Below are 23,875 nucleotides of genomic sequence, written 5' to 3'. Positions count from 1 at the left end.
TAGAGCAGTTAATTGATTAGTTTTCACCTTGTTGTGAAACCTTGTGTTTATGTTAATCAGTTTAAAAGCTTTAACTCATAAACTGGGAATTACCTAGGAAACGACACATTGTAAAGTGTACCAAGGACACCTTTATTTAATCTAATTAGTTAATAATATACACTGTTAACTATGGGGAAGGGTTAACTAGTGATGTGAATAATGATGTTAAATATTCTAAAAAAAATGAGATACCAAACAAATGCAGAGTATGCTATTTAGAAAATGTTGATTTGTGAAGGAGAAAAAGGAATCAAGAGAGACCCAGAATTGGTCTGCTGTATAGTTATCGGCACGAATCTTGAGCCCTGACCTACATCTGCGCAGAAGTAATTTATTGGGTCCCTTTTGTAGTATGAAGTGAGGCGCGGGGGCGGGCTAAAGCGGTGATTGGCCCGCAATGCATCGCGTCATAGCCGTCACTCGGGATTCGTTCTTTGCTAATAAATCACTTCTGCGCAGATGTAGGTCACAGCTCAAGATTCGTGCCGATAACTATAGAAGACGAAGGGTGATTGAAATAAAAAAGGATGGATCTTTCAATCATTAAGAGCATTACGACCGGTACCTCTATTCCATACCCTTGATAAGAGTAATAATAAAGGGCTAAAGTACTAGTTTAAATAGGTCAAGGCACTGTTGTTGTCATTGTAAAACCAGTTATTTTGATATATCCTTCGGACAAAAATTATAACCCCATTTGGCAAAAAAAAAATAGGACAATGGGAGTACACAAGTAACATCCCTTTAATTTGTGAAGTTAATTATTGTCGATCTAATATACTGATAATAATTGGAGAGTCCCTAAGCTTCGACGCTATTCACCATTAACCTAATTACATGAAAATACTATGGAACACCAATTTTGTCTTTAGTTGCAAAAACAACGTATTTGTGAGAGGACGCAGAAATAGTGGGTGATTGAAAAAATGGAGTAAGTACAGTTTTTCCGATCAAGGAATTTTTGAAGCACATTTATTTTAACACTTGCAAATTGTTTATTGTTGCGTATTGTGTTTTAATTAAATATTATTTAGAATAATTTGTAGAATTGTGTTCTGGGTTGTAAGGTCTGCTTGTGCTTTGCGTGTGTTTGAAATAAATAGGATGTTCAATAATTTACCTACTGTGAACTAAATTTTTAAAAGATCGAGTCAGTTTTAAATAAGTACTTTCTAGCCTAAAAAAAATATTCAATCACAATTTACATACAGACATATGGGCGTGGTTCACCAATACATCGCTCGTTCTATTCGATAAATTAGGTTAAATATTAAAAACCATTTCAATTCCAGGGAAGAAGGCAATGAAGTGGTGATTGTTAAGAACGTTTACGGCGATGTGTGCATTAGGAAGAAAGCTAGAAGAAAACGTCAGAAAGTATTAGTGCAAGAGCTGTTATACGATTATGCGAACAATACTACTCTGCACGGCCTTCCTTACATCACTAGGAGAGGACTTACCAATGTTGAGAAGTAAGTTTTATGTTGTTTTGGTGATACTCAGGCTCTTTCTAAAAGTGATACAGTTGAACACGAAGGATATAGAAAAGTTGTAGCTTGAATTGTTGTCGTAGATCCATAGAAATCTCGTGGTCTTAGATATCTTACTTTTATTAATTCCATCTCTTTATTACATCGTTTTAACTATACTTGGGTCAACTGCTGCTTGAGTCATCAACTCGCCTATACTTACATTTTCATGCTTTTATTTTACTCTGATGTAGTTAATTTTTGGCTTTGTTGGAAGCAATATGTAGATGTTAGGTTATTGATGTTTTCTAACTTTTCCAGAGTATTTTGGTTCATCACATTTATTGCCAGTATAGCGTTGTGCATGTATTTGATCAGTAAGGTGTGGTTCAAGTGGCAGACCAGCCCTGTCATAGTCACCTTCAGCGAACAAATGGTTCCCGTTAGCATGGTAAGAATATTTATTAATAATAGACTAACTTATAGCTCCCAATATTTTGCCACCAGTGTTCTAAGTGATTGTCTGACTTCGCTTCATAACCTTGAGAGCTACATATTTCTCCAAGTCTATCACGATTGCTGGCTTACAGATTTTCTAAGATTGTTTAGGATTTATGTTTAATGTTACAGGTACCATTTCCATCGGTCACATTATGTCCACAGTCTAAAGTCAAAGTATCAGCTTACAACTTTACCGATGAAAAAATAAAACTGGATGCGTTTTTGGAGACCAAGCCAGCGAATGAAACTCTTAATGCTACGTAAGTTTCAATAGCTCATGATTTTTTGTATATTTTATTAGTGTGGAATTATTTATAATAAAAGTGTTTTAATTTTAGGATGCGAGCACGCTTCGCCAAATTTGATGCGCTCTTCCAAATTTGTGATAAAACATTTTTATACAACGAATTCGATTTGACTGAAGTCTATCCAACTACGCGTGCAGATGCTTCTATGGTCAAATATATGTTTGAAGTAAGATTTTCTTTTAAGACTAGAAGTTCAGTTTGTTAGACAATTCTATTTCTCAAAGTCAGTAAGGATTTATCACAGTAAAGTATTTTATTTAGTGCTAAGTGTGGGATGTATATAACGGCTTTTTTTTCATCATAAAATATTTCATACTTCTCTGATCGAGCCATGATTATTTTTTTCTTTAACAACGTCCTTCTTTAATCACCGTATCAGCCTAATTAGTAAAATAGTAGTCACTATTATATTTTTTTATTTTCAGGCAGCTCCCAACTTTACCGACATTTTTGAATACTGTAAATTTGCCGGGGATTACGTCAGTTGTCGGGAACTTTTTGACAAAGTTCTGACGAGAGAGGGAATTTGTTACAATTTAAATTCTCTAGCGGCCGATGAAATATTTCGATATCGAAAGTAAGTATTCTTTATGGTTCATACTGTAGTAGGTATCCTCGTCAAACGCATTGCCAACGTGGCCAACATCGGCCTTGTACGTATTATTATAGCTCTTGTTTATCCAGATGAATAATCAAATCTTATTGGAAGCCTTTTCTGACACCGCACCGTGTCCCCGAATGCAATTACATAATAGTAATAAACAATTTTCTTAGCTTACAGAGGGACTACAAATATTCGTACGCAACAAGGAAAAGCAATGGATGGTCCATGGAGTACGGTTACGATTTTGTAATAAATTCATCATTTTATCCACTTCCAGGATCGGTAAAACTTTGTTTTTCTATTTATATTGTAGTATTTATAAAACAAGAAATATTCCTGGTTGATAACAATTGAAACTTCGCAAAAATTGCAATAGACTTTCGATATAATATGTAATTAGCCATAACAGTTTGTAATCATTTTAGGTTTTTTTCCCAAAACATTTGTTTTGGACCCACTTCGTAGATTTAAATCATATTTTCTATTAATGCGTACTTTTACTGTGACGCTTTGTAGCATGTGTCATAATTTTTGCTTGTTCTCCATAGGAAGGGATTGCCGCCCCTATTGTAGAAGCTGTGTTAAAGTCATCATCACTTGAAAGAGATCAATTGTGCAACGTCATCAACTCCGGTTTCAGAGTAAGCTTACATTCACTCTCATCATCAGCCTTTTTACTATCCCACTACAGGGCATAGGCCTCTTCTCATACAAAAAACTGTCATTGTATGGGGTCCAAGATATACAAAACAAAAAAAAAAAACTTCTATTGGTCCTAACTCGAATTGAACCCGCGCTTACACTTAGAGACAGGTGCTTTATTCACTACTATCTGTTAATCCTGTCTCATAGTGTCATCAATATTATCTTCCTCATCATTATCGTTTGTAATTCAATAGTTACAATACTTTTCTTCCTCGAAAATTTCGTTACTTGTGTTCTTCAATTTAGCATCTCTCTTTGCATCTCCATCTCCATAGTGTCATCCTTTGCTTCTTGCAGGTTTATATTCAGCACCCATCAGATGTGCCACAGACGTCTCTATATTACTATGCTGTGTTACACAATCAAGTGTCATCTATGGCAATAAGTTTCGACGTATTGAATACTTCAGAATCTTTGAGAGGTTATGATCCTGAAGTGTAAGTTTTTTATTTAATATACCTGCTAACTATCTCACAGAAACTTCGTTCTTATTTGCCAGCAGCATTTTTGTTCCCCAGCTCAAGATTAATTTGATGTTTTAAGAATATAAAGTCATCATGGGCATTTCTTGCTACAGCATCATTTAGTACTAAATACTCTTTCCATTTCAAACCCATTTTGATTTAATGCTACGAGTTCCCATTGTTATGATTTGTTATGTTTCAGACGTCAGTGCTATTTCCCGGATGAACGGTACTTAAAATATTTTAAAATCTACTCATCCAAGAACTGCAGGATGGAATGTCTGGCCAATATAACGTTTTCACTATGTCAATGCGTAGAATTCTATATGCCTCGTAAGTGTGCAAACGAATTGAGACCTTATTTTTAACCATCATAAAGCTTAAATTGACAAAACAATCTTTCAGATTCAAGCAGCAATAAGATTTGCACTGGAGATGATGATGATTGTATTTTTCTCGCAAGAGGTAATTATTTTGTGAACATTTTCATCTGCATTATATTAGTATTAAACTAAAGACTTGATCACATTTATATTTCAGGTGAAATGTTGAAACAAGAATCGATTCAGGGTAATTTTACATGTCACTGTCTGCCTTCTTGCAACAGCGTCGACTATAACGCAGAAATTCTGAAGACAGATTTTAAACTGAAGAAATTCATTAATATAGTTAAGAAACTTCGGAATTATTCTGACGACAGCTTCAACAAGTGAGTATGAGGAATCACTTATTGTCGTTGAATGTAAATGCAGTCATTTGTAGTGAAAAGCAACAGAACGTTTTCGATCAAGCAATCGAAAGAAGGTATATTATTAAAAATGTTTTCCATTGGTCTACTGTTCTCAATGCGTGACTGCTGCGCCCAGTTCGGGTCTGATTACCGGATCGGTCTCAAACAAAGGACAATGGGCACAAATATATGGGACCTGGTATACCCCACCAATAGGAATGGCATATATACCATTGGATAGGTCTTTTTATGTAGAACAATATTTACTATGACAGCTTTGTTGAAATGTTTGTCCGTTCTGAGATATAGATCAAAAACTGTGCAAAAGTTAGAACTAAGTAATCTATTGATAACTCAAGTTTTTAAAGGAAAATCTAAGTATTACCAAGTGTAAGTCTTGTAAGTGCTACCTGCTGTGCCCGTTAGGGTCCATAATTGTTACTATTATGTATCATTTCAACCTTTTATTGTATCAACTGGATTTTGGGCGTAGTGAAAAACCGCACCAATAGCAAAGTCATAGATATCGTTAGATAGGTCTTTTTAACTGGAACAACATTTACTATGGCAGCTTTGTTCTATTGTTTGTCCGTTCTGAGATATAGATCAAAAACTGTGCAAAAGTTAGAACAAAGTAATCTATTCATAACTCAAGTTTTTAAAAGAAAATCTAAGTACTACTAAGTGTAATTGTTACTATTATGTAGCACCAGCGTTTTCACCCGCATCCCGTGGGAACCTCTGCACGAACCCGGATAAAAAGTAGCCTATAGCCTTCCTCGATAAATGGGCTATCTAACACCGAAAGAATTGTTCAAATCGGACCAGTAGTTCCTGAGATTAGCGTTCAAACAAACAAACAAACAAACTCTTCAGCTTTATAATATTAGTATAGATTTTAACCTTTTATTGTACCAACTGGATATTGGGCGTAGTGAGAAACCGCACCAATAGGAAAGTCATATATATCGTTGAATAGGTCTTTTTAGCTGGAACAACATTTACTATGACAGCTTTGTTCTACTGTTTGTCCGTTTCTCATTACGCCCAATATCCAGTTGGTACAGTAAAAAGTTGAAATGTTAAATAACAATAACAGTTATGGGCCCTAACGGGCACAATAGGTAGTACTTACAAGACTTACACTTAGTAGTACTTAGATTTTCCTTTAAAAACTTGAGTTATGAATAGATTACTTGGTTCTAACTTTTGCACAGTTTTTGATCTGTATCTCAGAACGGACAAACATTTCAGCAAAGCTGTCATAGTAAATGTTGTTCTACATAAAAAGGTCTATCCAATGACATATATGACATTGCTATGGGTGGGGTATACCAATCTGCCCATTGTCCTTTGTGCACTCGAACTCGAAATGTACTGAAATAATAACATTGTGCGGTGACTATTCTCAAGATGAGCAAACAACTGAGTCTGAGTCTTGATTAAATGTTACATTATTTAAATGTTTCTTTTTTAGAGTTTCGTTATTCAAAATATTGTAATTGATGAAAGCTTTCTTTTGTCTTTCAGTATCAATTTGTCTAAAATAGAGATGTACTTCATGAAGCCTAGGTTTCTGTCAATGAGGCGGTCGGAGTTGTTCGGAGTCACCGACTTTCTCGCGAACTGCGGAGGTCTTTTGGGTCTATTCTTAGGGTTCTCATTTCTAAGCCTCGTGGAGATCATCTATTTTCTTTCTTTGAGGTGATGTATATTAATATTGTAAGGGGTATTTTTTATGTTCCCTATTTGAAAATTCTTTTACTGTTGGGAAACCATACTGTTTCCGCGTAACATGGGATATGTATAAGTAAGGGCAATATTTACAAGGAACAGTAAAAAGAATTAATTGGCATCAAGGCTGATTAACTGAAGATATTATTTATTTGAGCTTTTAAAAATATTTCTGGATACGATAATAAAAAGTTAAAATAACGTTTTCATTTCAGACTATGCTGTACGCTGAAGAAGGATCTAGAAGAAGAAAAAGCGAAAGCCAATTTAGAACAAGAGTATGAAATAGAAAAATATTAGTTTTATTTTCAATGTTAACTTTTAACGTTTTAATGTTAAACGTCACTTCAAGTTACGATCGTCATTATCACAATAATATTTCTTATCGATTTAATTATACAGTTTAAAGTAATACATACTTTTTATCTTTTAATAAGCCCCCATCTCGTAATTGAATACAAATATAACGATTGCTAAGAATAAATTCCTTATAGGTACACAATTTTTTTTTAAATATGTGATTTCAAATTACACTTAAGGTAAATAAGACCCACCTGCCACCTGCTGGGTTGTTCGAAAGAGATACCGCGTCCCTGGTACATAAAAGGCCTGCGACGGAACACGACGGTTTTTAGTCAGTAAGAGTCTGACACTCCCTCACAGCTGCTAACCCACAGCGAGAAGGGTCATTTGATGATTTTTAACGTCGCTAAAACAAAGGTAACTTATTTACCTTTTTTTTTGCCCATATAAAGATCTTAAAATATTTTTTAGACTAAACTTTGAGTTGGAGTTGAGCATTGAGCAACTGTACCAATATTAGCACAAACAGGACGCTGCGGCGGTTCGACTCCCGCGCCGGATCAAAGACGCGATTTATGCGCGCGCGCCGTCGGATTACATCAATTTATGGCGCGCTAACGAACGCACGTGCTCCTATTATAAGTAGATCTCAATATTCAATTGCAGTGTAAAAAGATATTTTTTTATTTTATTTTGTACATAGATAGTTATAATAGGTACATTTTACTAGACGTTAAATAAATAAATCAATACCTATTAAAAAAAATTCAATACAAGTTGTTAAACCTAATGTTAAACAATCGACGAAAAGGCCCAATAGTTAGACAGCTGGCCCAGTAGTTGGCTGACAGAACAGTTTCTAAGGAAAACCGGCCAATGATTCCAATAAGAATTCGCCTGATACCCATTCAAAATGAAGTAAATCACCCTTCACCAGTGACATGATTCACGAGAAAGCAACCATTACAAAAGAACGAAAAACCTCTTATTAATGTACCACTACTAACACAAAACAATAAACACGAACATTAACGAATATCCAAACATCTTGTCTTGTACGTAAAACGAAACACTTGAAAGATCAAAGGGTGCGCCCGCGCAGGAAACGCGCAATCGTCTATCAGTGATACAGAGTCGCCTTTCAGACCCACTTGAGGGTTAAGTGGGGCAAAAAATGACGTCATAGATTCTGTATTGTATCAGGGCAGGGTTAGATTAGTCACCAGCGGTTTAGTGTTAAAGAAACTGAAATGTAGCGGCAACTGGTGAAGACATGTTGGAAGCCAGAAATTGATGCTTCCAATCCACTTACCTTGCAATACTGATGTGAGTGGAATCCACTTTGGCGCTTTTTTGAAAAGTTAGCGCAGTTTTGGGATATTCACACTAATCTGCGTATATGTGCATAGGAAGCGGAAGTGAAAACTTAATGATTAGGTACCCATCTAAAAAAAGGATTGAGGAAGTATTCTTTTGAATGCGTAAGTGAAACTAGAAATACCTATATTACTTATTTCTAATAAGACATTTATCATTGAACTAGCGGTTCTCGCGACTTCGTTAGATACGAAATACTATTTTCCGTATATGGATAAAACTCCCCATCTATCTCTAAAGTTTCACCTAGCTACATAAAAATTTTCAGCTCAGTCTTTCCAGTCATTTTAGCTTAACAAACAAAAACTCCATTCGCATTCAAATAAGTAAGAATGCGCAAAAAACATCACACAAACCGCCTCAATAACCAAAAAACCTAAATTAGTCCTAAGACACGATTATAATCGGCGTCGCGAGTCAGCTACCATACAATTAGCGACCAATTCTGCCGGTACCCCTGCGGCTAAAGGATAATGTAGACCCATGGAGAACAAAATGACTAGCGGAGGTGCCATAGCAGAAAATCTTCTAAGAACGTAGCGCTCCCAAACGTGGGTGTGCGGGGGACTAAGAACATTACTGTTATAACACGCCCTTATACGCCTTTTTTTGAGCCGATCATTTTGTAGTACCAAAAATCGTTGACAGATGGTTTAAAGAATCCGAACGCCTCATTAGGTCAGTCTTTTTGGTCATGCCCAACGTACGAAGAAGGCGCCTGACCTACCTGCATTATGGCATCTCCGCTCATCTTTCATTGCTCCGTGTGTAAGGCACATTTTGGTCCGGTGGCTATTATGGCGTTTGTTGGGTTAATGGGTAATCAAAAAATAGCCTGTAAGTGGCTCGGTCTTTGTTCCGCTTGCCCATTGTAATTGGTTAAGGTTGGGTTGTATGGAACGAGTTTGCCTTTATTATTGTCTCGTAAATATTGTTATTTTACTTGATGGAGGTAAAAATATATTATGGTATGACATTGAGAGAAAAAAAATTGAATGAATAGTTTTTATAGTTTGGCAATCTGTATTCCGTACTTTATAAGTCGTTTTTCTGCATAAGAAGCTACTACTGGATTGTGAAACCAACTTTGTTATTAGGTACAGCAAATAATTTCGATTTTCATAAGTGCTTTTAAAGAGCTCAGCAAAATAGACGATTTGACTTTGACTACTTAGGTACAGTATGTACTTCCTTACTTACGTAAGTCTTAAAAACCAAAATTTGCATTCAAAAGTTTTAAAAAAGATGAGCAGGTTTTAATTTAAACGCCTTCTCCATGTAAACCTCCTCTACCCATCCTCCTTACTTTGCTATATGATTAATTTTTTACCTCGCGTTTTTGCATCAATTCTGTTAAAATTACTGATGATTCGGATCTCCGATATAAAGATGATTGATTACTGCCTAGCTCGGAGTAATTAGGGGCCAGTGGTGGATGAAATGTCTTTGTTTGATCAAGTTATGAGTACTTTAGCGTGTATGAGAGATTGTAGGAAGAATATGTTACACTTTTATGTGGATGACTTTATTTGAGGATGATAAAGTAGTTAGGTATTGTTGCTTGGTTTATGTTGATGATATAAATTGAGTTGAAGAGGAAGTTATAAAGTTGTAATATCATGTGCTACTTAACAAGTGTTTCTCAGACCGCTTCTATACATTTTAAATAATTTTAACGCTGTTATAAAAGGAACTTTTCTGTGAGAAATCTTCAAATAATCCTTCCAGTGGTCGCAGTGGGGGGAGTGTCAGACTTCCACTAACTAAATCTTACTTTTGTTCCTTCTGGAGTCTTTTGTGTAGTATATGGTATGGTATACTGGTAACTCCTAATAAAATAACTAGGTAGTTGAGATAAGTCCTTGTAATAATTATAGGTCATTGTCTACGGCCTACATTTTATAGAATAGCAATATCCTCTCCAAAAATAACATACAGGTAGGACCTAACACAAATTTTCTGTCCCACTTCCAAATCCATGTCACTACACTTATTTACGTAGGTATCTCACTAGAACAAAAGGCATTATAGAGCACATCTCCTATTCACCCGCCCTCAGACTTGAAGGACCTTTGTGTATGAACGCCATTGTATGTCTAATGCGTTCTATTTCTGCTGAAACTGTACACCCTGGCTGTCAATAGTGGGAGCTGCTTTTGTGATGCAGGAATGACGTTAGTTATAAGATTATTTTTCTTTAAGATATTGTTGGGACTTTTGCGGCCAAGATGACCACATAAGCTATTATGAAAAGCTCAAAGTCAGAGAATTTATTTGGAAGTGAATATAGTTACATGAAACTATGTTACAGCCTTTTTATCGTCCCGCTGTTGAGCACAGACCTCCTCTCACGCGGTGAAGGATTAAGCGTTAATCACCACGCTTGCTCAATGCGGGTTGGTGATTTCAGACTTTAAAGTCCAGGATAGATTTTCTTTGATTAGATAGTTTTTCGGGTTTCTAAGTATATCATAAGACACCAATGGATGATAAAAAAGGTGAAGGAAAACATTTCGAGGATGAAAGTGTTATAAAATTTAAATTGATTCGGTACACAGGACATTATATAGTATTTAAGACAAGTATCTATGCGCAAGCACAGATGTCAACAACTTTCCCTTGTTCGGACAATTCATTAGATTACAGACTTGATTTTGTAAGTATTTTTTAATCAGTTTTATGTATGGAATGAATATTTCAGCACATTATGTGATTGTTTTAGAAATATGATTTACCCATCAGAACGTAATATTATTACCGAAGCAGATTATTACATCGACAGAATTTCAACTGTCAAACACACCGTGGAGTGTTTACACTGCGGCAGTCACTTGAGCGAGTCAACTCGACCGCTGCGCTCGGTAGCGAGTGTTTTGTTTACTCTGCTGTGCCAACAGTCGTGTGGAGAGCAAGTGAATAATTGTGCGCTATTGTTCGGGGCTTAGGGATTTTCTGTTTTTATCGATAATTGAGTATGACTATAAATTCATTTTTGAATTAGTATCTACAAAGACATGCATTGACATAAAATATGTTCAAGTGAAAGCTGACACCCTAAAAAAGAAGATTATGTAGGTACTTTTTATACTTAAATTAGATACCTACCATTTTCGTTAATACAAATACATTATAAGCATACAATATGTCAAGAAAGTGCTGCTAATTGGTTACGATATGCTAGAAGTCCTACTACCTATACCTACTCATGTATTTTAAAAAGTGAACAGATCAAAGAATGTGATTTGATGATTTTCTGTTAACTATAAAACCATTTTGATAACTATCTATGAAACCAAATTCTTTGCCCCATCTCTAAGCCATAACCAACACAAACACTTGATTGTGAGCATAGTTTTGTATGATCGATGATCGGAACGAGACTCGCGTTCAGTTAATCGTGTTTACGCACTCAACACTCGATATTGACATTTTAAAAATCCGCGGGTGGCCAGCTACTGTTTGCTTTTTACCTATGATTTGAACGCTCCTTCAAATTTAAACGTGTTTATTTTTAACGCCCAATTTAATTTGAGCTTTACCCTTCACACATACGGTTGCTTTTACATTCAAATCTTTTGTTAGAACAAAGATCTCTTAAGTCACGCGTGGGCTTATTTGGTGAAACAATAACTTACGTAAATACTAAGAAATAATATTGAGTCTTGTAAGTATAATTAAGGAACCACAAAATGCTTTCAAGTAAAACGGTAAACATATTGTGTTGCGGACACAGTCAGCCGTATTAAATGCTACTTGTCGTAAATTAACTTTATTTACAACGTTTTAAAATGTGTTTTAACGTTAAACGACTTAATTATGACTCGAAAAATAATTCTCAAACATTCGTTGGTTATTAAAACATGGTTTGTTGGTAGGGTGACTAATTGCACGACGCTTTTAGGAACTGTCCCATTAATAAAGTAGCTGATGACGATGATAAAATTGGTTTATTGCCTAATGTAAATAAGTTGCTTTCAAATGACTGTAATTATTGGAGTGTGCATTTTAATTAAATGCTTATTGAAACGTTGCTTTGAAGTGTGTTTAGGAAATGACGTTGGTTAATCGAGTTTAGTTTTTGTGTCATTGCTAAAACTATGTAATTACAAAACTTAATGTTTAATACCTTATTTGTGCTTCCCCATAAATAGGTTCGTGCAAGGATATCAAGTATATAAATTAAAGGTATATAATTAACGTTCAAATCCTTTTACATTTTGATATTTACTTTGAGATCAAATTCGTAAAAAAAATACGTTTAGAACTATCTATGCATATATGCAAAAGTAATTATGCAAAAATGTAACAAAAAACAATAAGCAGCTTTTAGAATTCACTGAGCCATAAAATAAGGCTCAGTTAACCCTTCCTGTGCAGTCGGCTAAAAAGAGGTGTACCAACTTTGACGTGTGACATGATTAATGTACAGGAAATAAGTACCACTATAATTATACATAATTGTATGTTCAATAAAGCTCGCTATTTTGCTTGTTGATGTCAAGAATTATTTATCGCGTTTAATATGCATGAGAGGTTATGTGCTGTTCGTGTAAAAAAGGACGAAGGCCGAGGAGTTTATTTTTATTTTTTTTGAGCATGTAAGCATTTTATTTTGTTCTATTTTTAATGACATTAGTTGGTAATTAATTGTTCAATTATTATATATAGGTATATTATTATTGTATATTGTTCAATTATATAATTATTATATATAATAATTATTATATATATATTATACAGGTTGTAGTTTAACCTTTTATTGGTAAAACCAGACAAATGAAAGGTAAATATTTTTGCATTTTAATTATTCAATACAAGTATATATTCTAACAGATGGTGTAAGGCATTTGCTTATTTTATTCCACAAACTTTTTTTATACGTATGCAGTCAAAGTGTAGTAAAATATATTTTTTAATTGCAGTAGTATAAAATTTTGCATTTCATGCCGACTGTTGAGTAGTAGCCATATTATGATAAGTGTGAATGGTCACCATAAAGAATTGTAATTATAATAAATTGAGTAATTTACTGCAGCGTTAATAACTTAATAACATGAGTGGTCACGCCATTCTTGCCTTCTGTTAAAGACTGACTACATTATTTTAAAAATTACAGTTTTTTATTTTTTTAAAATCTTACTTTAAATTAAATATCAAAAAGATATTTTTTGGTGTAGGATAATAATTATTCAAAATATAAGCTTAACACAGATAAAGCAACTTACAAAATGGGCCAAAAATAAAATAGACACAAGTGTCGAGGCAAAAAAGTCTCTAAAATTAATTAAGCATCATTGACACCCTACCGAGCGCCCTTTTCTGTGAGATCAATTAAAAATCACAAAATTTCTCAAAGATAACACTTACAAAAGAGGCCTTAAAAGATAAGTTTGAGTTTTTTAATTAAAAAGGCTCTCAAAGCGCCGTCTTTATCTTAAATTTTAAGTAACAGTTTTATCGAAATGTCGACACATGCTTGGACGGCGGCGCTTTGTCGATACCGATAAGTTTTATCGATAAAAAATGATGTCGACCACATTATTTTGGGAATTAACTACCGGAGTTCGCGTTTTTATGCGTATAACGGATTTTTAAGTGTAAAAATAATTGCTATCGATTGCGGATATTTTGGGAAGTATAATTGGTTTATGCAAGGCTGGTAATTAAATCTGTATCACACGGTTTGTTTCTGTTATAAGTACCTACCTATATCCTTCGCCCAATTATGTTCTTAGTTCCTGTTCTATTTACATTTTTTTGTTTGTTAGTTGGTACCCTAACAGCTCCGAAACTATTGAATCGATTTGTGAAATTCTTTTTTTGTTGGGTAGGTACTCTTTTCATGTAGATAACATAGGCTATATTTTATCCCGGTACGGGCAGTAGTTATCTCGGGACGCCGGTGAAACCGTGGGCGGAAACTAGTTATTAATAAAGAAAACTGGAAACAAAATAATCTGTTCCTTTTTTTACGTCCTACATAAAAGAAAGGACTCTAGGCTAAATAGAAAGCAACAATATCACATTAGCGTCAATATCAATGAGTGTTACATTTAAACCAGCTTGCTGTAGCCTGCAGGAGTCATTTAGCATCCTGACTGTAGTCTGTTTTATGTGCAGGTAGGATTGTAGTTCAGTCACTATGAATGTTAAAACAGAAGATTAAATATCGGAGAAAGTTTCAATTATTATCTAGTTGTTATGCAGCGCTGATAATTATTATCCAGGTTTTCTGCAGCGCCCATAAGACAGATTTGAATACTGTGTTTTTTTTCATCTTGTCAAATGGAAATGTTATAGTTATTTTTTAAGCTCAGGAGTTTGTTTGAAAAATTGGCGGGCGCCAGTGTAACTTTTTTTTGTTTGTAGAGCATTCTAAAAGCTCTAAAACTGCGGAACTCGTTTGAAAAACTATCTTACTGTTGCGAAGCTACACTGTCACTTGATGAAAAAAAATCTATTGTGGCGCGGTCAGGAAGTACTCTACACAGGTTATACTTTTTCCGGCTACGCAATGAAGTTCTCCCGGGATTGCAGAAAATCAAATTATCTTAAAACCTACTTGACCTTCTACAATTTTACTTTACAAGTACAAAACACATGTACCAACAAGTTTGAAGTCTTAACTCACTTACTTCCTAGACAGCACACAGCTGATATGTTCGCGCTTTCATTCTAAAGGGGGTAAGCAGGCAGGTGATAGTGCTCATCGAATTATCGTTAAAAGGTGTGACTGAACTTCAACTGTTTTATTGTAGTGTAAGGTTTTACGATTGTTTTTGGAGGTGAGAGGTATTTTAAAGGTAGTTGTGTTGTCAAAATAGGCTGGCCATTTGATTGTTTTTTTTCGTCATATTTTCTATAGGTCTTCCCTGTATAACAGAGGCATACAAGAGTTATGAAAAACAATTTACATTTAAAGAAAAAGTTAAGTGTGCATGTTAAGGTCCTTAAGCCTTTTTTCAGTTTGTAAATTATGTGGTTTCTTCATCAAAAGCTTTTCAGCAACGTATATATTGTCTTATCTTATACTTATATAAAAAATAATTACTGTTCGTTAGTCTCGCTAAAACTCGAGAATCTGGTTTTAAAATGTTTGTAGAAATCCAGGGATTAAAATTATACTAGTTTACAATACTACCATTAAATCACAAAGTTTCCTGACCTTTCAAATACAAAAAACCAACAATCTACCCCCATTATAAAACCATTCCACCTGACTAGTTTCTTCGCAAAAATCTCCCTTAAAAGGACATAAATCAACCCGTTTCCCGCTACATGGATACATTAAACCCACGGTGTTTATTATTATAAAAAAACATCGCATATTAAGTTCTACGCGTCCTCTCGCTAAAGCTGTCTATCTTCGTCACATATGATTGATATCACTTTTTCACTCACCACATATTGTGCGAAAATGGTTTGTATTCGCCCTAAGTGGCAGAACTACTTCATCGAACTTCCAACCCTATTTTCAGTAGCTTAAAGTTGAAATTCTTTCGTATTATATGTGACTTTGAATTGAAACCACAAGCAAAGTAAATTGAGTCTTTAGTAGTGAAACATAAGGTTGGTTTTAAAATAATTGGAGGTTGTCTAAGGGGTCGTTTGCCGCGTACTTAGCACACAATGAAACGCATGTTGAAGAGTTTTTGCAGTATTGATGGATAGGCGTCTACCGCTAATATTGAATTGATCATTTAGATACGCAGAGAAAACATTGTAATTGGATACAATTACGAGTGTCTAATTATGTGGGCTTTGGAATAAACGCAGTGAAGCATTAACATTGAATAAAATAATTTTTCTCATCTAAAAGATATGTGTCTACAACTTTTTAAGATACCACTCTATAGTCTAGAGGTAGTTTTACTCTACTGTAAATTAAACTTATGTGTTCCAAAAGTATTTTTTTACAAGTTTTCTACTGCTGGCATCAATTAAGTATATTATAGGCATCCAATAAAGTATTCTTTTACATAAATGATGTGCTTACATTTAAACTTCCTCCAAATCTTTAAACAGACATTACAATTCCATGTGCAACTTCCAATATTTCAGTATTTTAACCATTTGTAAATAAAAGCTCATCGCATACAGAAACAAAAACCGGCCGCAAACGTACGCGCCGCGATGACACGCATCGTCAAGCAGAGAAAAACGATTGACACGCGGTTTGTATCTTAAAACTGCTAAAATAAAAACTGATACTGATAAAAATATGTCGGATGGAATATTATGAAGTATCAAAAGTTTAACTAAAAATACTCTTTATTTAGAGTAGGCTAAAAAATCAGTTTTTCTTGAACGTCCAACTAACAAAAAGACATCCCTTAAAACGGGAGTGTCTGATCACTTTCTATGTACCTGATTTCATAGTGTATATTATACAACATTAATGAAATAGTACTAAACGCTTTTTGAAAAAATTACAAAAGTACTTACTCACATTATAATTCCCATCACACAGTGGCATCGAAAATAAATGCTCATCGCACACTGGAGCAAAAACCTGCCGCGAGCCGGACGCATCACCCAGCGCGATGACATACGCCGTCAGCACAGAAAAACGTTTGACGCGCACTTCATACTAAAGAATGAGATATTGAACGAAAAGTCGTGAAATTGTCCCTGATGTATTATAATTGTGAAAAGCAAGATATTTGCTGTTTTTATGTTAATTTAATAGTCAACAAAAGCTATTTAAAGGGGTGTCTTGATTTGGCCGATATTTTTTCATTGTTAATCACTACATAGTACAAAACAAAGTCGCTTTTTCTGTCCCTATATCCCTTTGTACAATTAAATCTTCAAAACTACGCAACCGATTTTTATGCGTTTTTTTTTATCAAATACATAGAGTGTTTCAAGAGGAAGGTTTATATGTATAATAACATCCATTAAATAGTGGGGAAATACTGTTATCCCGTGCGAAGCCGGGGCGGGTCGCTAGTTTTTAAATATTTTGAAATTCCTTTACACATACATTACATTAAAATTTATATAATCGTAATGATAAAATAAATAACGTAGCTTGATTACTAACAAAAAAGGCTAGTTTACATTTTGCATCAACCAAACCGTTTGCGACTGCATAGCGCAAAGCTTCGCCAAACTTTGACATACGCGCTGCACTGCGCTGTCAGGTACCGCTGAAAGAAATGTATGAAGCGATGGAAATGCTGCCAATCATATAGGCACCACGTATGTCACAATGTCACTCTTAGGGAGGTTGTAAAAAGGATCAATTTGGACATAAAAGCTGCAGCCGTGGCTTTTGAATTAAACCATGATGTAACCTAATTTAAGAGAAGCTAAGTTTGATTATAGTTTTTGCTTTTCAGATCAACAAGATATATGAATAAATTGCCCAGAGCTGACGAATAAAGTGAATAAATGAAATTGCCAAAATAGGAGATGAAAATAGATACCTACAATTCGAAGGTAAAAACTACAACCACCTGTCCATCTAATTGAAAAAATATTATTCAACAAAAACCATTTCATTAATCCTTACAATAGAATTATAACCCTACAATGCGGGCGGTCTAATTAGAGTTGCATTTACCTGGGGCTATGCAATATGCATGCAATGATTTGCATCGCCGTCCGATGACTGAGACGAATCGCATCAATCAATACGAGAGCCATTGTGAAACTGATGATTTGAATATTTTGATGACGAGGACTATTTTAAGGTTAGATGTATGCAGTTTGTTTGTGGTCAATGAATAAGCGATTGGCAGTTTGATAATTCCTTGTTATTTGTAATTAAACTAAGTTTTATCAAGCAGAAGTTACTGGCTCTGAATGATACTTTCCTGTCTCCAAAAATCATTGTCATTAGCTTTTCAATTGATTCCAATATTTACGTGGATTTTGATAAAATTATTGTATAAAAGAAAATAAGTGGTATCCAAACATTTTGGAGTCGCCTCATTCAGATGGAAATTAAATTTTAAAATTCTATTGACGAGAACAAACCGCCACTGTTTATACTTTATTTTGGAAACATACTTATATTTTAAACGGGAGTAAGACAATAGAATTGTGCATCACATAAATCTCTCAACTTTCCTGACGTCGGATGATTAAGATTGACAAAAGAAACGGTTTCTGCTAGAGAAATTCACGAATTCCACCATCTATGGCCACCGAAATTCCCGAGAATCGATTTAGCGGTAAAAGGAGTGCCGCCCGAATAAATAATAGGACAAAACACGTCGGAAATATTCGCGGATACCGCCGACAGGCTTGCCGCCACGTCCAAAAATGTCAACTTCGCGATCCAAACTCTTCATGGGTGGAGAACGGCAAAAACTCAAGCATACCTAACTCCGCTTCAGCGCTCAACGCCTAATTTCGAATGCTGCAAGCGCTTCGATCCCGAGACCTCTATTATTATTTCAATCAACGATAATTGGACACTTGTCACCGTAAAAAGCGCTGGAATCGCTGATTGGTACCTAACCGCGAGTCACGAGCGCGCGGCGCTTTTGATTTTAGAATCGTTTCGTTTGAAATTCAAATGGTTTGAAGACGTTCGGGCGTTGTCGGCAACGTTCGGTTAAATACGAGTCGAGCCTGCGTTTGAAAGTTCAATAAGGAGACGTTAGCGACAAGTCGCGTCTCTATTGAGCTTTAATTAAATTTATTGTTGGTATCTGATGATATTATGGATGACTAGCCAACTATAGAGCTTTTAGTTGTGCGGCTATTGTGGGCAAATCATTTAGATTGACTAGGATATTTTTGTAGACGAAATAAAATGTCTGGAAAATCGTTGAGGATTTTTTTTCTGCTCCGTTCAAAATTTCGCGTGGGTGTTGAGATAATAAGTAATTTGTAAAAAAGAGCAATATTCATAGAAAACTTGACGGGCTCTTATTGCCAGGTAAAACAGTTGCCTTAGCTACCAAATCGGATTAACAGCTTACAATCTAAGCTCCTTATTAAAAAATTGCTATACTGTACAAAAGGATTAATATTTTTTTCTAAGGAAAATTATATTTTTTAAGAATTAATTATCTCCTGCCAGATTTTGCTATTGGGCTACAATAGTATTAGAGTAGATAACGTTACATAAACAATAACTTGCTTTGGTTAAACACAAAACCCCGTCATAAAGTAGTCATAAAACTATAGTTTGACTAACAATGGTGTTATCTTTTTACTAACGCCTGCACTCATAATTAGCTACCCAAAAAACGAAACAAAGAACTCATAAAAACAACTTTCATTCATAAAATCTACCACCCAAGATGTTTCCGAAATTACATTTTAAATACACAAAGATCTCAGGTAATAATTATTGGCTTGTTCCGGCGGCGCCAACACCAACTTGGCGCCAATACCCACAAAACATTAAACCTCCCAAATTGTTTACGAAACCATTCGTCAAATGTTTGACACAAAAATTTGCCAAGTTCTCGCGTTAATAACTCCTGATGAATGGGTTGGGCCAACATCACAGCACTGGTGATTAAGCGACCGATTTTCGTCCAGCGTCTGTAATTTGGAGATCGCCGCAAAGAATTAGCTTTTCTAATTGGTAACGTGAAATGGCAGCGTGATTGTCTGTCTGTGGTTTGGTGAAATTACATGTTATTTGGCCGGGGCTGAAAGCCGAAAGCCGAATGTTGGCGCCTCGTTGGACGACTGCTCATTATATTATTGAGGGTCTGTCGAATCATGACTGGACAGGGCCGGACTGTGTTCAGATTTATGATTGGAATTATGTCCGATTTGTGCGGCGCAGACAAATAACAGTGTGCGCTGGTACTCGTAATTATATGCCTAAATTGGCAAATGGTTGCTTGATGCAGGTCACGATTGTCGAGTCGTCACGATAGATTTAAAGAGGGCTTTTCAATAGAAACCAAAATGATCTACGATCGGGTTTCTAAATTACTGGCTTTTACATCCGTATCCTCGTCATAGGACCCCACAATTCTAAATGCTATGTTTTCTTTTTTTGTTAAAAAAATATTATATATGTATTTATTGTGAGTTTTCAGTTCAGCCAGTTCTTTAGGTTTTGAAGTAACTTGGATGTGAATAAGGTCGAGTAAGTGGAATTAGTGCTAAAGCACGTAAACTTAGCGCACTTAGCATAATGGTAGCGTAGAATTAGAGCAAACTAATGTGCATAATCTTTTAATATGCACCCACTTATTTTTTCTAGATTTGCCCTGATGATCTATGTAGATAGTAAATTATTAGGTGGAATTCGCTATTAAGGATCAAGATAGAATCAGTTCAGCAGAAATACTTACATGTGGTAAAAGTTAAGAGTGTCAAACTGACAACATCAGGGTTTTGTAATATATTAATTTGTTAAATACAGTGTTTTACAATAAATTAGCTAAGTAGTTTTAATTTCTTAAAAATCTTTTGCCATGCCATTTTGGTCAACTTGCATGACAAGGTACTTAACCTTATTTTCGATAATCTTGTCCTAATCAAAGTGCAACCCTGTATTCAATCGTCCACCGTAATAACAAGGAATTACATGATTAAGCCCCCCGCTCCGTTAGCGGGAGTATTTTTACTGCACTTGTAATGACCCCGGTTACGCCGCATTGGGGTAACCACACGTTAGATAAGTAGCGGACGATGTTACATTATTACAGATATTAGTGGGAAACTCGATTATTTTACGATGGACTTTGTAGGGATTATCCAGATAATAATCAGGAATGTGATAACGGCGTTAGCAAATCAATGTAGGTTCTTAGTTAGATTTTTAGTCCTTAAATTGAAACATTAAAAATATAAAAACGGTTAACAATTTCTCGAAAAAATCTAATAATTTATTATTGTACAAGCTTTTTGCATTACATCTTCACGATTCAGTACCTACCTATGCGTGGAAGAGCATTTACCACGCAGAGAGTTATACAGTATTTTCTACAAACGTTTGTTTTAGGTAAAATGAGTTAAAATTGGACAAAGTACAGAACCCATACATATATAAAAAACATGGAAATTAAAATAAGTGTCTTTATTAATATTCAATTGAAACAACATTAAAATCGCATCATTTCCAAGAATACATTTAAAAATAATTAAAAAAAACAGCTACACAAAAGCTTGATACTCAAAATCACTAACACTTGCCTACAAAGCAAGTTCACTCACGCAAGAGGCAGAACGTGCAGTTGCAAAGTGCAAGCGGCCATGTTGGCGCGTGACGTCAGAGGGGCGGGGCGAGCGTGGCCCCGCCCAACGGCGCCCGCCTCGCGCGTTTTTGTAGCGCCAAGTTCCTATGAAAGTTTTGAGCGCTGTTTTTTTTTGAAAGATTTAGAATTTTGATATTTTGATGACTGTTTTTATATAACATTATTTGCTGTAATACTGATGCGGATTAATTGCATTATAAAATGTCTTTATACTTTTTTTTGGAAAAAGTTTTCTACAAAAGAAAAAAAAAAACATAAAAGTGTAAAATAAAAGAAAATTTTGAAACTATGTCAAAATGGTGAAAAAGTTTATAACATTTTGCATAACATGAAATAAAATGGGGATAAGTAGGGCTACTATTTACTATCTCTTGTTCATTCTTTTCAACCTGATTCAATCACCGATGATACACTTTTAGATACTTCCAAAGTTTTAACTTTCTCAGTTTACCTTTCTAACTAGTGCATAAATCTATTTTGGTATTTATTTTTATATCACAGTTCAGTACGCACAAAAACTTTTCTTTCAACCTTAGCACCCTAACCATAATCATTTGCTTGTGCCAATAAATACAATGCAGCCATCATTACAATTAGGTATTTTTCAAGAAAAAACAGTTGACTACCAAAACGCATACCATACACGTCATGCAAGAATCTACAAATCATCAACTCATTAACGTTTTAAAAACACGACTCACGGTTACCGACACTTACTGAAAAGTTAGCGTAACCCGGCAGTTCGAGACGCATCAAACATGTCGGTAATAAGTCAGAGGGGGCAAAAACTGCGGCGGCAAGATCAAAGGCGGGCGGCGCGCTCAGACGCCCGACGAAATGACTTGTTTCTCAGTTAGGTTAGTGTAAACATGCCGCTACATCAAACGCGCCGGCCGGCTAACGGGTGCTGAAGCGGATTTTTTTGTCGAAAACTTTAGTCTTTTCGATAGTGTCGAGTTTCGTTATGTTGATTTTGGCAAATGGTTTGTTGTTATAGTTTTGAAATTAGTGTTCCTTAATAAATAGACAAAACAAAATATTCTTTAGATACTACCGTCTGTACTAACATTAATAAAACATTATTTATCTACTTCTAACAACAATAAAACTGAAAACCCAAATAAAACTTACTATTTAGTAATAAAAAACAGTTTCAATATTTAAAACACATAGTACCGCAAGTGCAAAAAATAATTTTCGCCACCACTATCTAACATTCGCTATCGAGATTCGACAACGATAGCACCTTATTCCGCCCGCCCTATTTCCAGTCAGAGGGGGCTCAAATTTTTTTTAGGCTTCTTCCGTCAATTTGCCAGTAATACAATATTTATTCAACGCCGGCGGCATGTTATTATTATAATGAGACGCCTAAAACTATCAATTAAGTGGCGCCTGTCGGTACCTCAAAGGCACGGGATGAATATATGGGCCTTTTGATGCGGTCAGCTAAATGCTACGGTTTAATGTGGCTAATGATATAGTCTAGGGATTAGGGATGGGGTTAGTAGATGTAGATTTTTGGGTATCGATAGAATTAGTGTATTAGTCGATAGATTTTGGTCTCGAGGAAATTATGTAAGTCTGATACAGTCGACTCTCGTTAATTCGAAACTCGAGGGACTCTTAAAATATTACGAATTATCGAGTTTTTGAAATATTAAATGGTTCGAAATTTGTGAGAGAAAATAAATAAAACTTCGAATTACTAAGTATTGATCAATTATTATTTGTTAACTGCTATTTCATAACAATGTCAAAAGTTTAAAGACACATTTGTGTGCATACATGTATTCATAATGTAATTAATCTTTCGAAACAACTCCGTCATACTGCTTCAAGAAAAGGTTGCTGCTACTCAGACTGCTCTGTGACTCCTGACTTAGAATCTTTCCGCCTCATTCTCTCTGCAACTTTGAATTCTCGAGTGTTGGACGATTAAGAATTCGAATTAACGCGTCGTTTTGTTATAAAGCAATGCTATTTTCGTTCGAATTACTAAGTGCATAAAAATGTATTGATTTAGTTCGAAATATAAAGAGATTTTGTAGGGAACTTGTGGTAACTTTGAATTAACGAGAGGTTCGAAATATCGTAGGTTTGAATTAACAAGAGTCGACTGTATCTGGTTTAATTTCGTATTTGGCTAAATGATGAATTTAATGTGCTAAGATTATTTCTCGAACATAAGTTACACCTGTGATAGTAAATTGTTAGTTTTACATACATAAACTTCGTTTCTAGAGACAAATTTTTATGTGTCATCATATTTACAAGATGTTGTGCAAGTTCCTATCGATATAACTTTATCGACCATTAGCCATCACTATAACTCATATTCATAATTTACATTTAATTTTACACCATTTTATGGACCGTTTTAAGTGGTTAAAATGGCCATTTCCGGTGTTTTAGTGATTTGTAAAGAAAAACGAGCGTTTTTATGATCATCGATTT

The 23,875-nt window shown here is 35.0% G+C and overlaps 1 protein-coding gene across 1 annotated transcript; it reads left to right on the top strand.

The window, feature by feature from the left end:
- Positions 1-909: 909 nt before the first annotated feature.
- Positions 910-6,971, top strand: LOC124631863 (pickpocket protein 28-like). The gene is made up of 14 exons (XM_047166492.1): positions 910-973; positions 1,335-1,514; positions 1,833-1,962; positions 2,142-2,272; positions 2,351-2,486; positions 2,746-2,897; positions 3,095-3,206; positions 3,473-3,565; positions 3,927-4,066; positions 4,296-4,426; positions 4,499-4,558; positions 4,634-4,802; positions 6,354-6,527; positions 6,773-6,971. Exons 1-14 carry the CDS (start codon positions 969-971, stop codon positions 6,855-6,857), a joined length of 1,698 nt encoding a protein of 565 aa, XP_047022448.1. The 5' UTR covers positions 910-968; the 3' UTR covers positions 6,858-6,971.
- The last annotated feature ends 16,904 nt before the right edge of the window (positions 6,972-23,875 follow it).

Source organism: Helicoverpa zea, chromosome 7 (assembly GCF_022581195.2).
Source record: "Helicoverpa zea isolate HzStark_Cry1AcR chromosome 7, ilHelZeax1.1, whole genome shotgun sequence".
In the NCBI taxonomy this organism is placed as follows: Eukaryota; Metazoa; Arthropoda; class Insecta; order Lepidoptera; family Noctuidae; genus Helicoverpa; species Helicoverpa zea.
The sequence above is the reverse complement of the archived record's forward strand: the minus strand, read 5'-3'. Positions and strand labels throughout refer to the sequence as shown.

Excerpts from the sequence above, each read along its gene's own strand:
- LOC124631863 (XM_047166492.1), top strand. Across the intron at positions 2,273-2,350 it reads AATGAAACTCTTAATGCTAC|GATGCGAGCACGCTTCGCCA; the intron begins GTAAGTTTCAAT and ends TTTTAATTTTAG. Across the intron at positions 2,898-3,094 it reads GAAATATTTCGATATCGAAA|CTTACAGAGGGACTACAAAT; the intron begins GTAAGTATTCTT and ends CAATTTTCTTAG.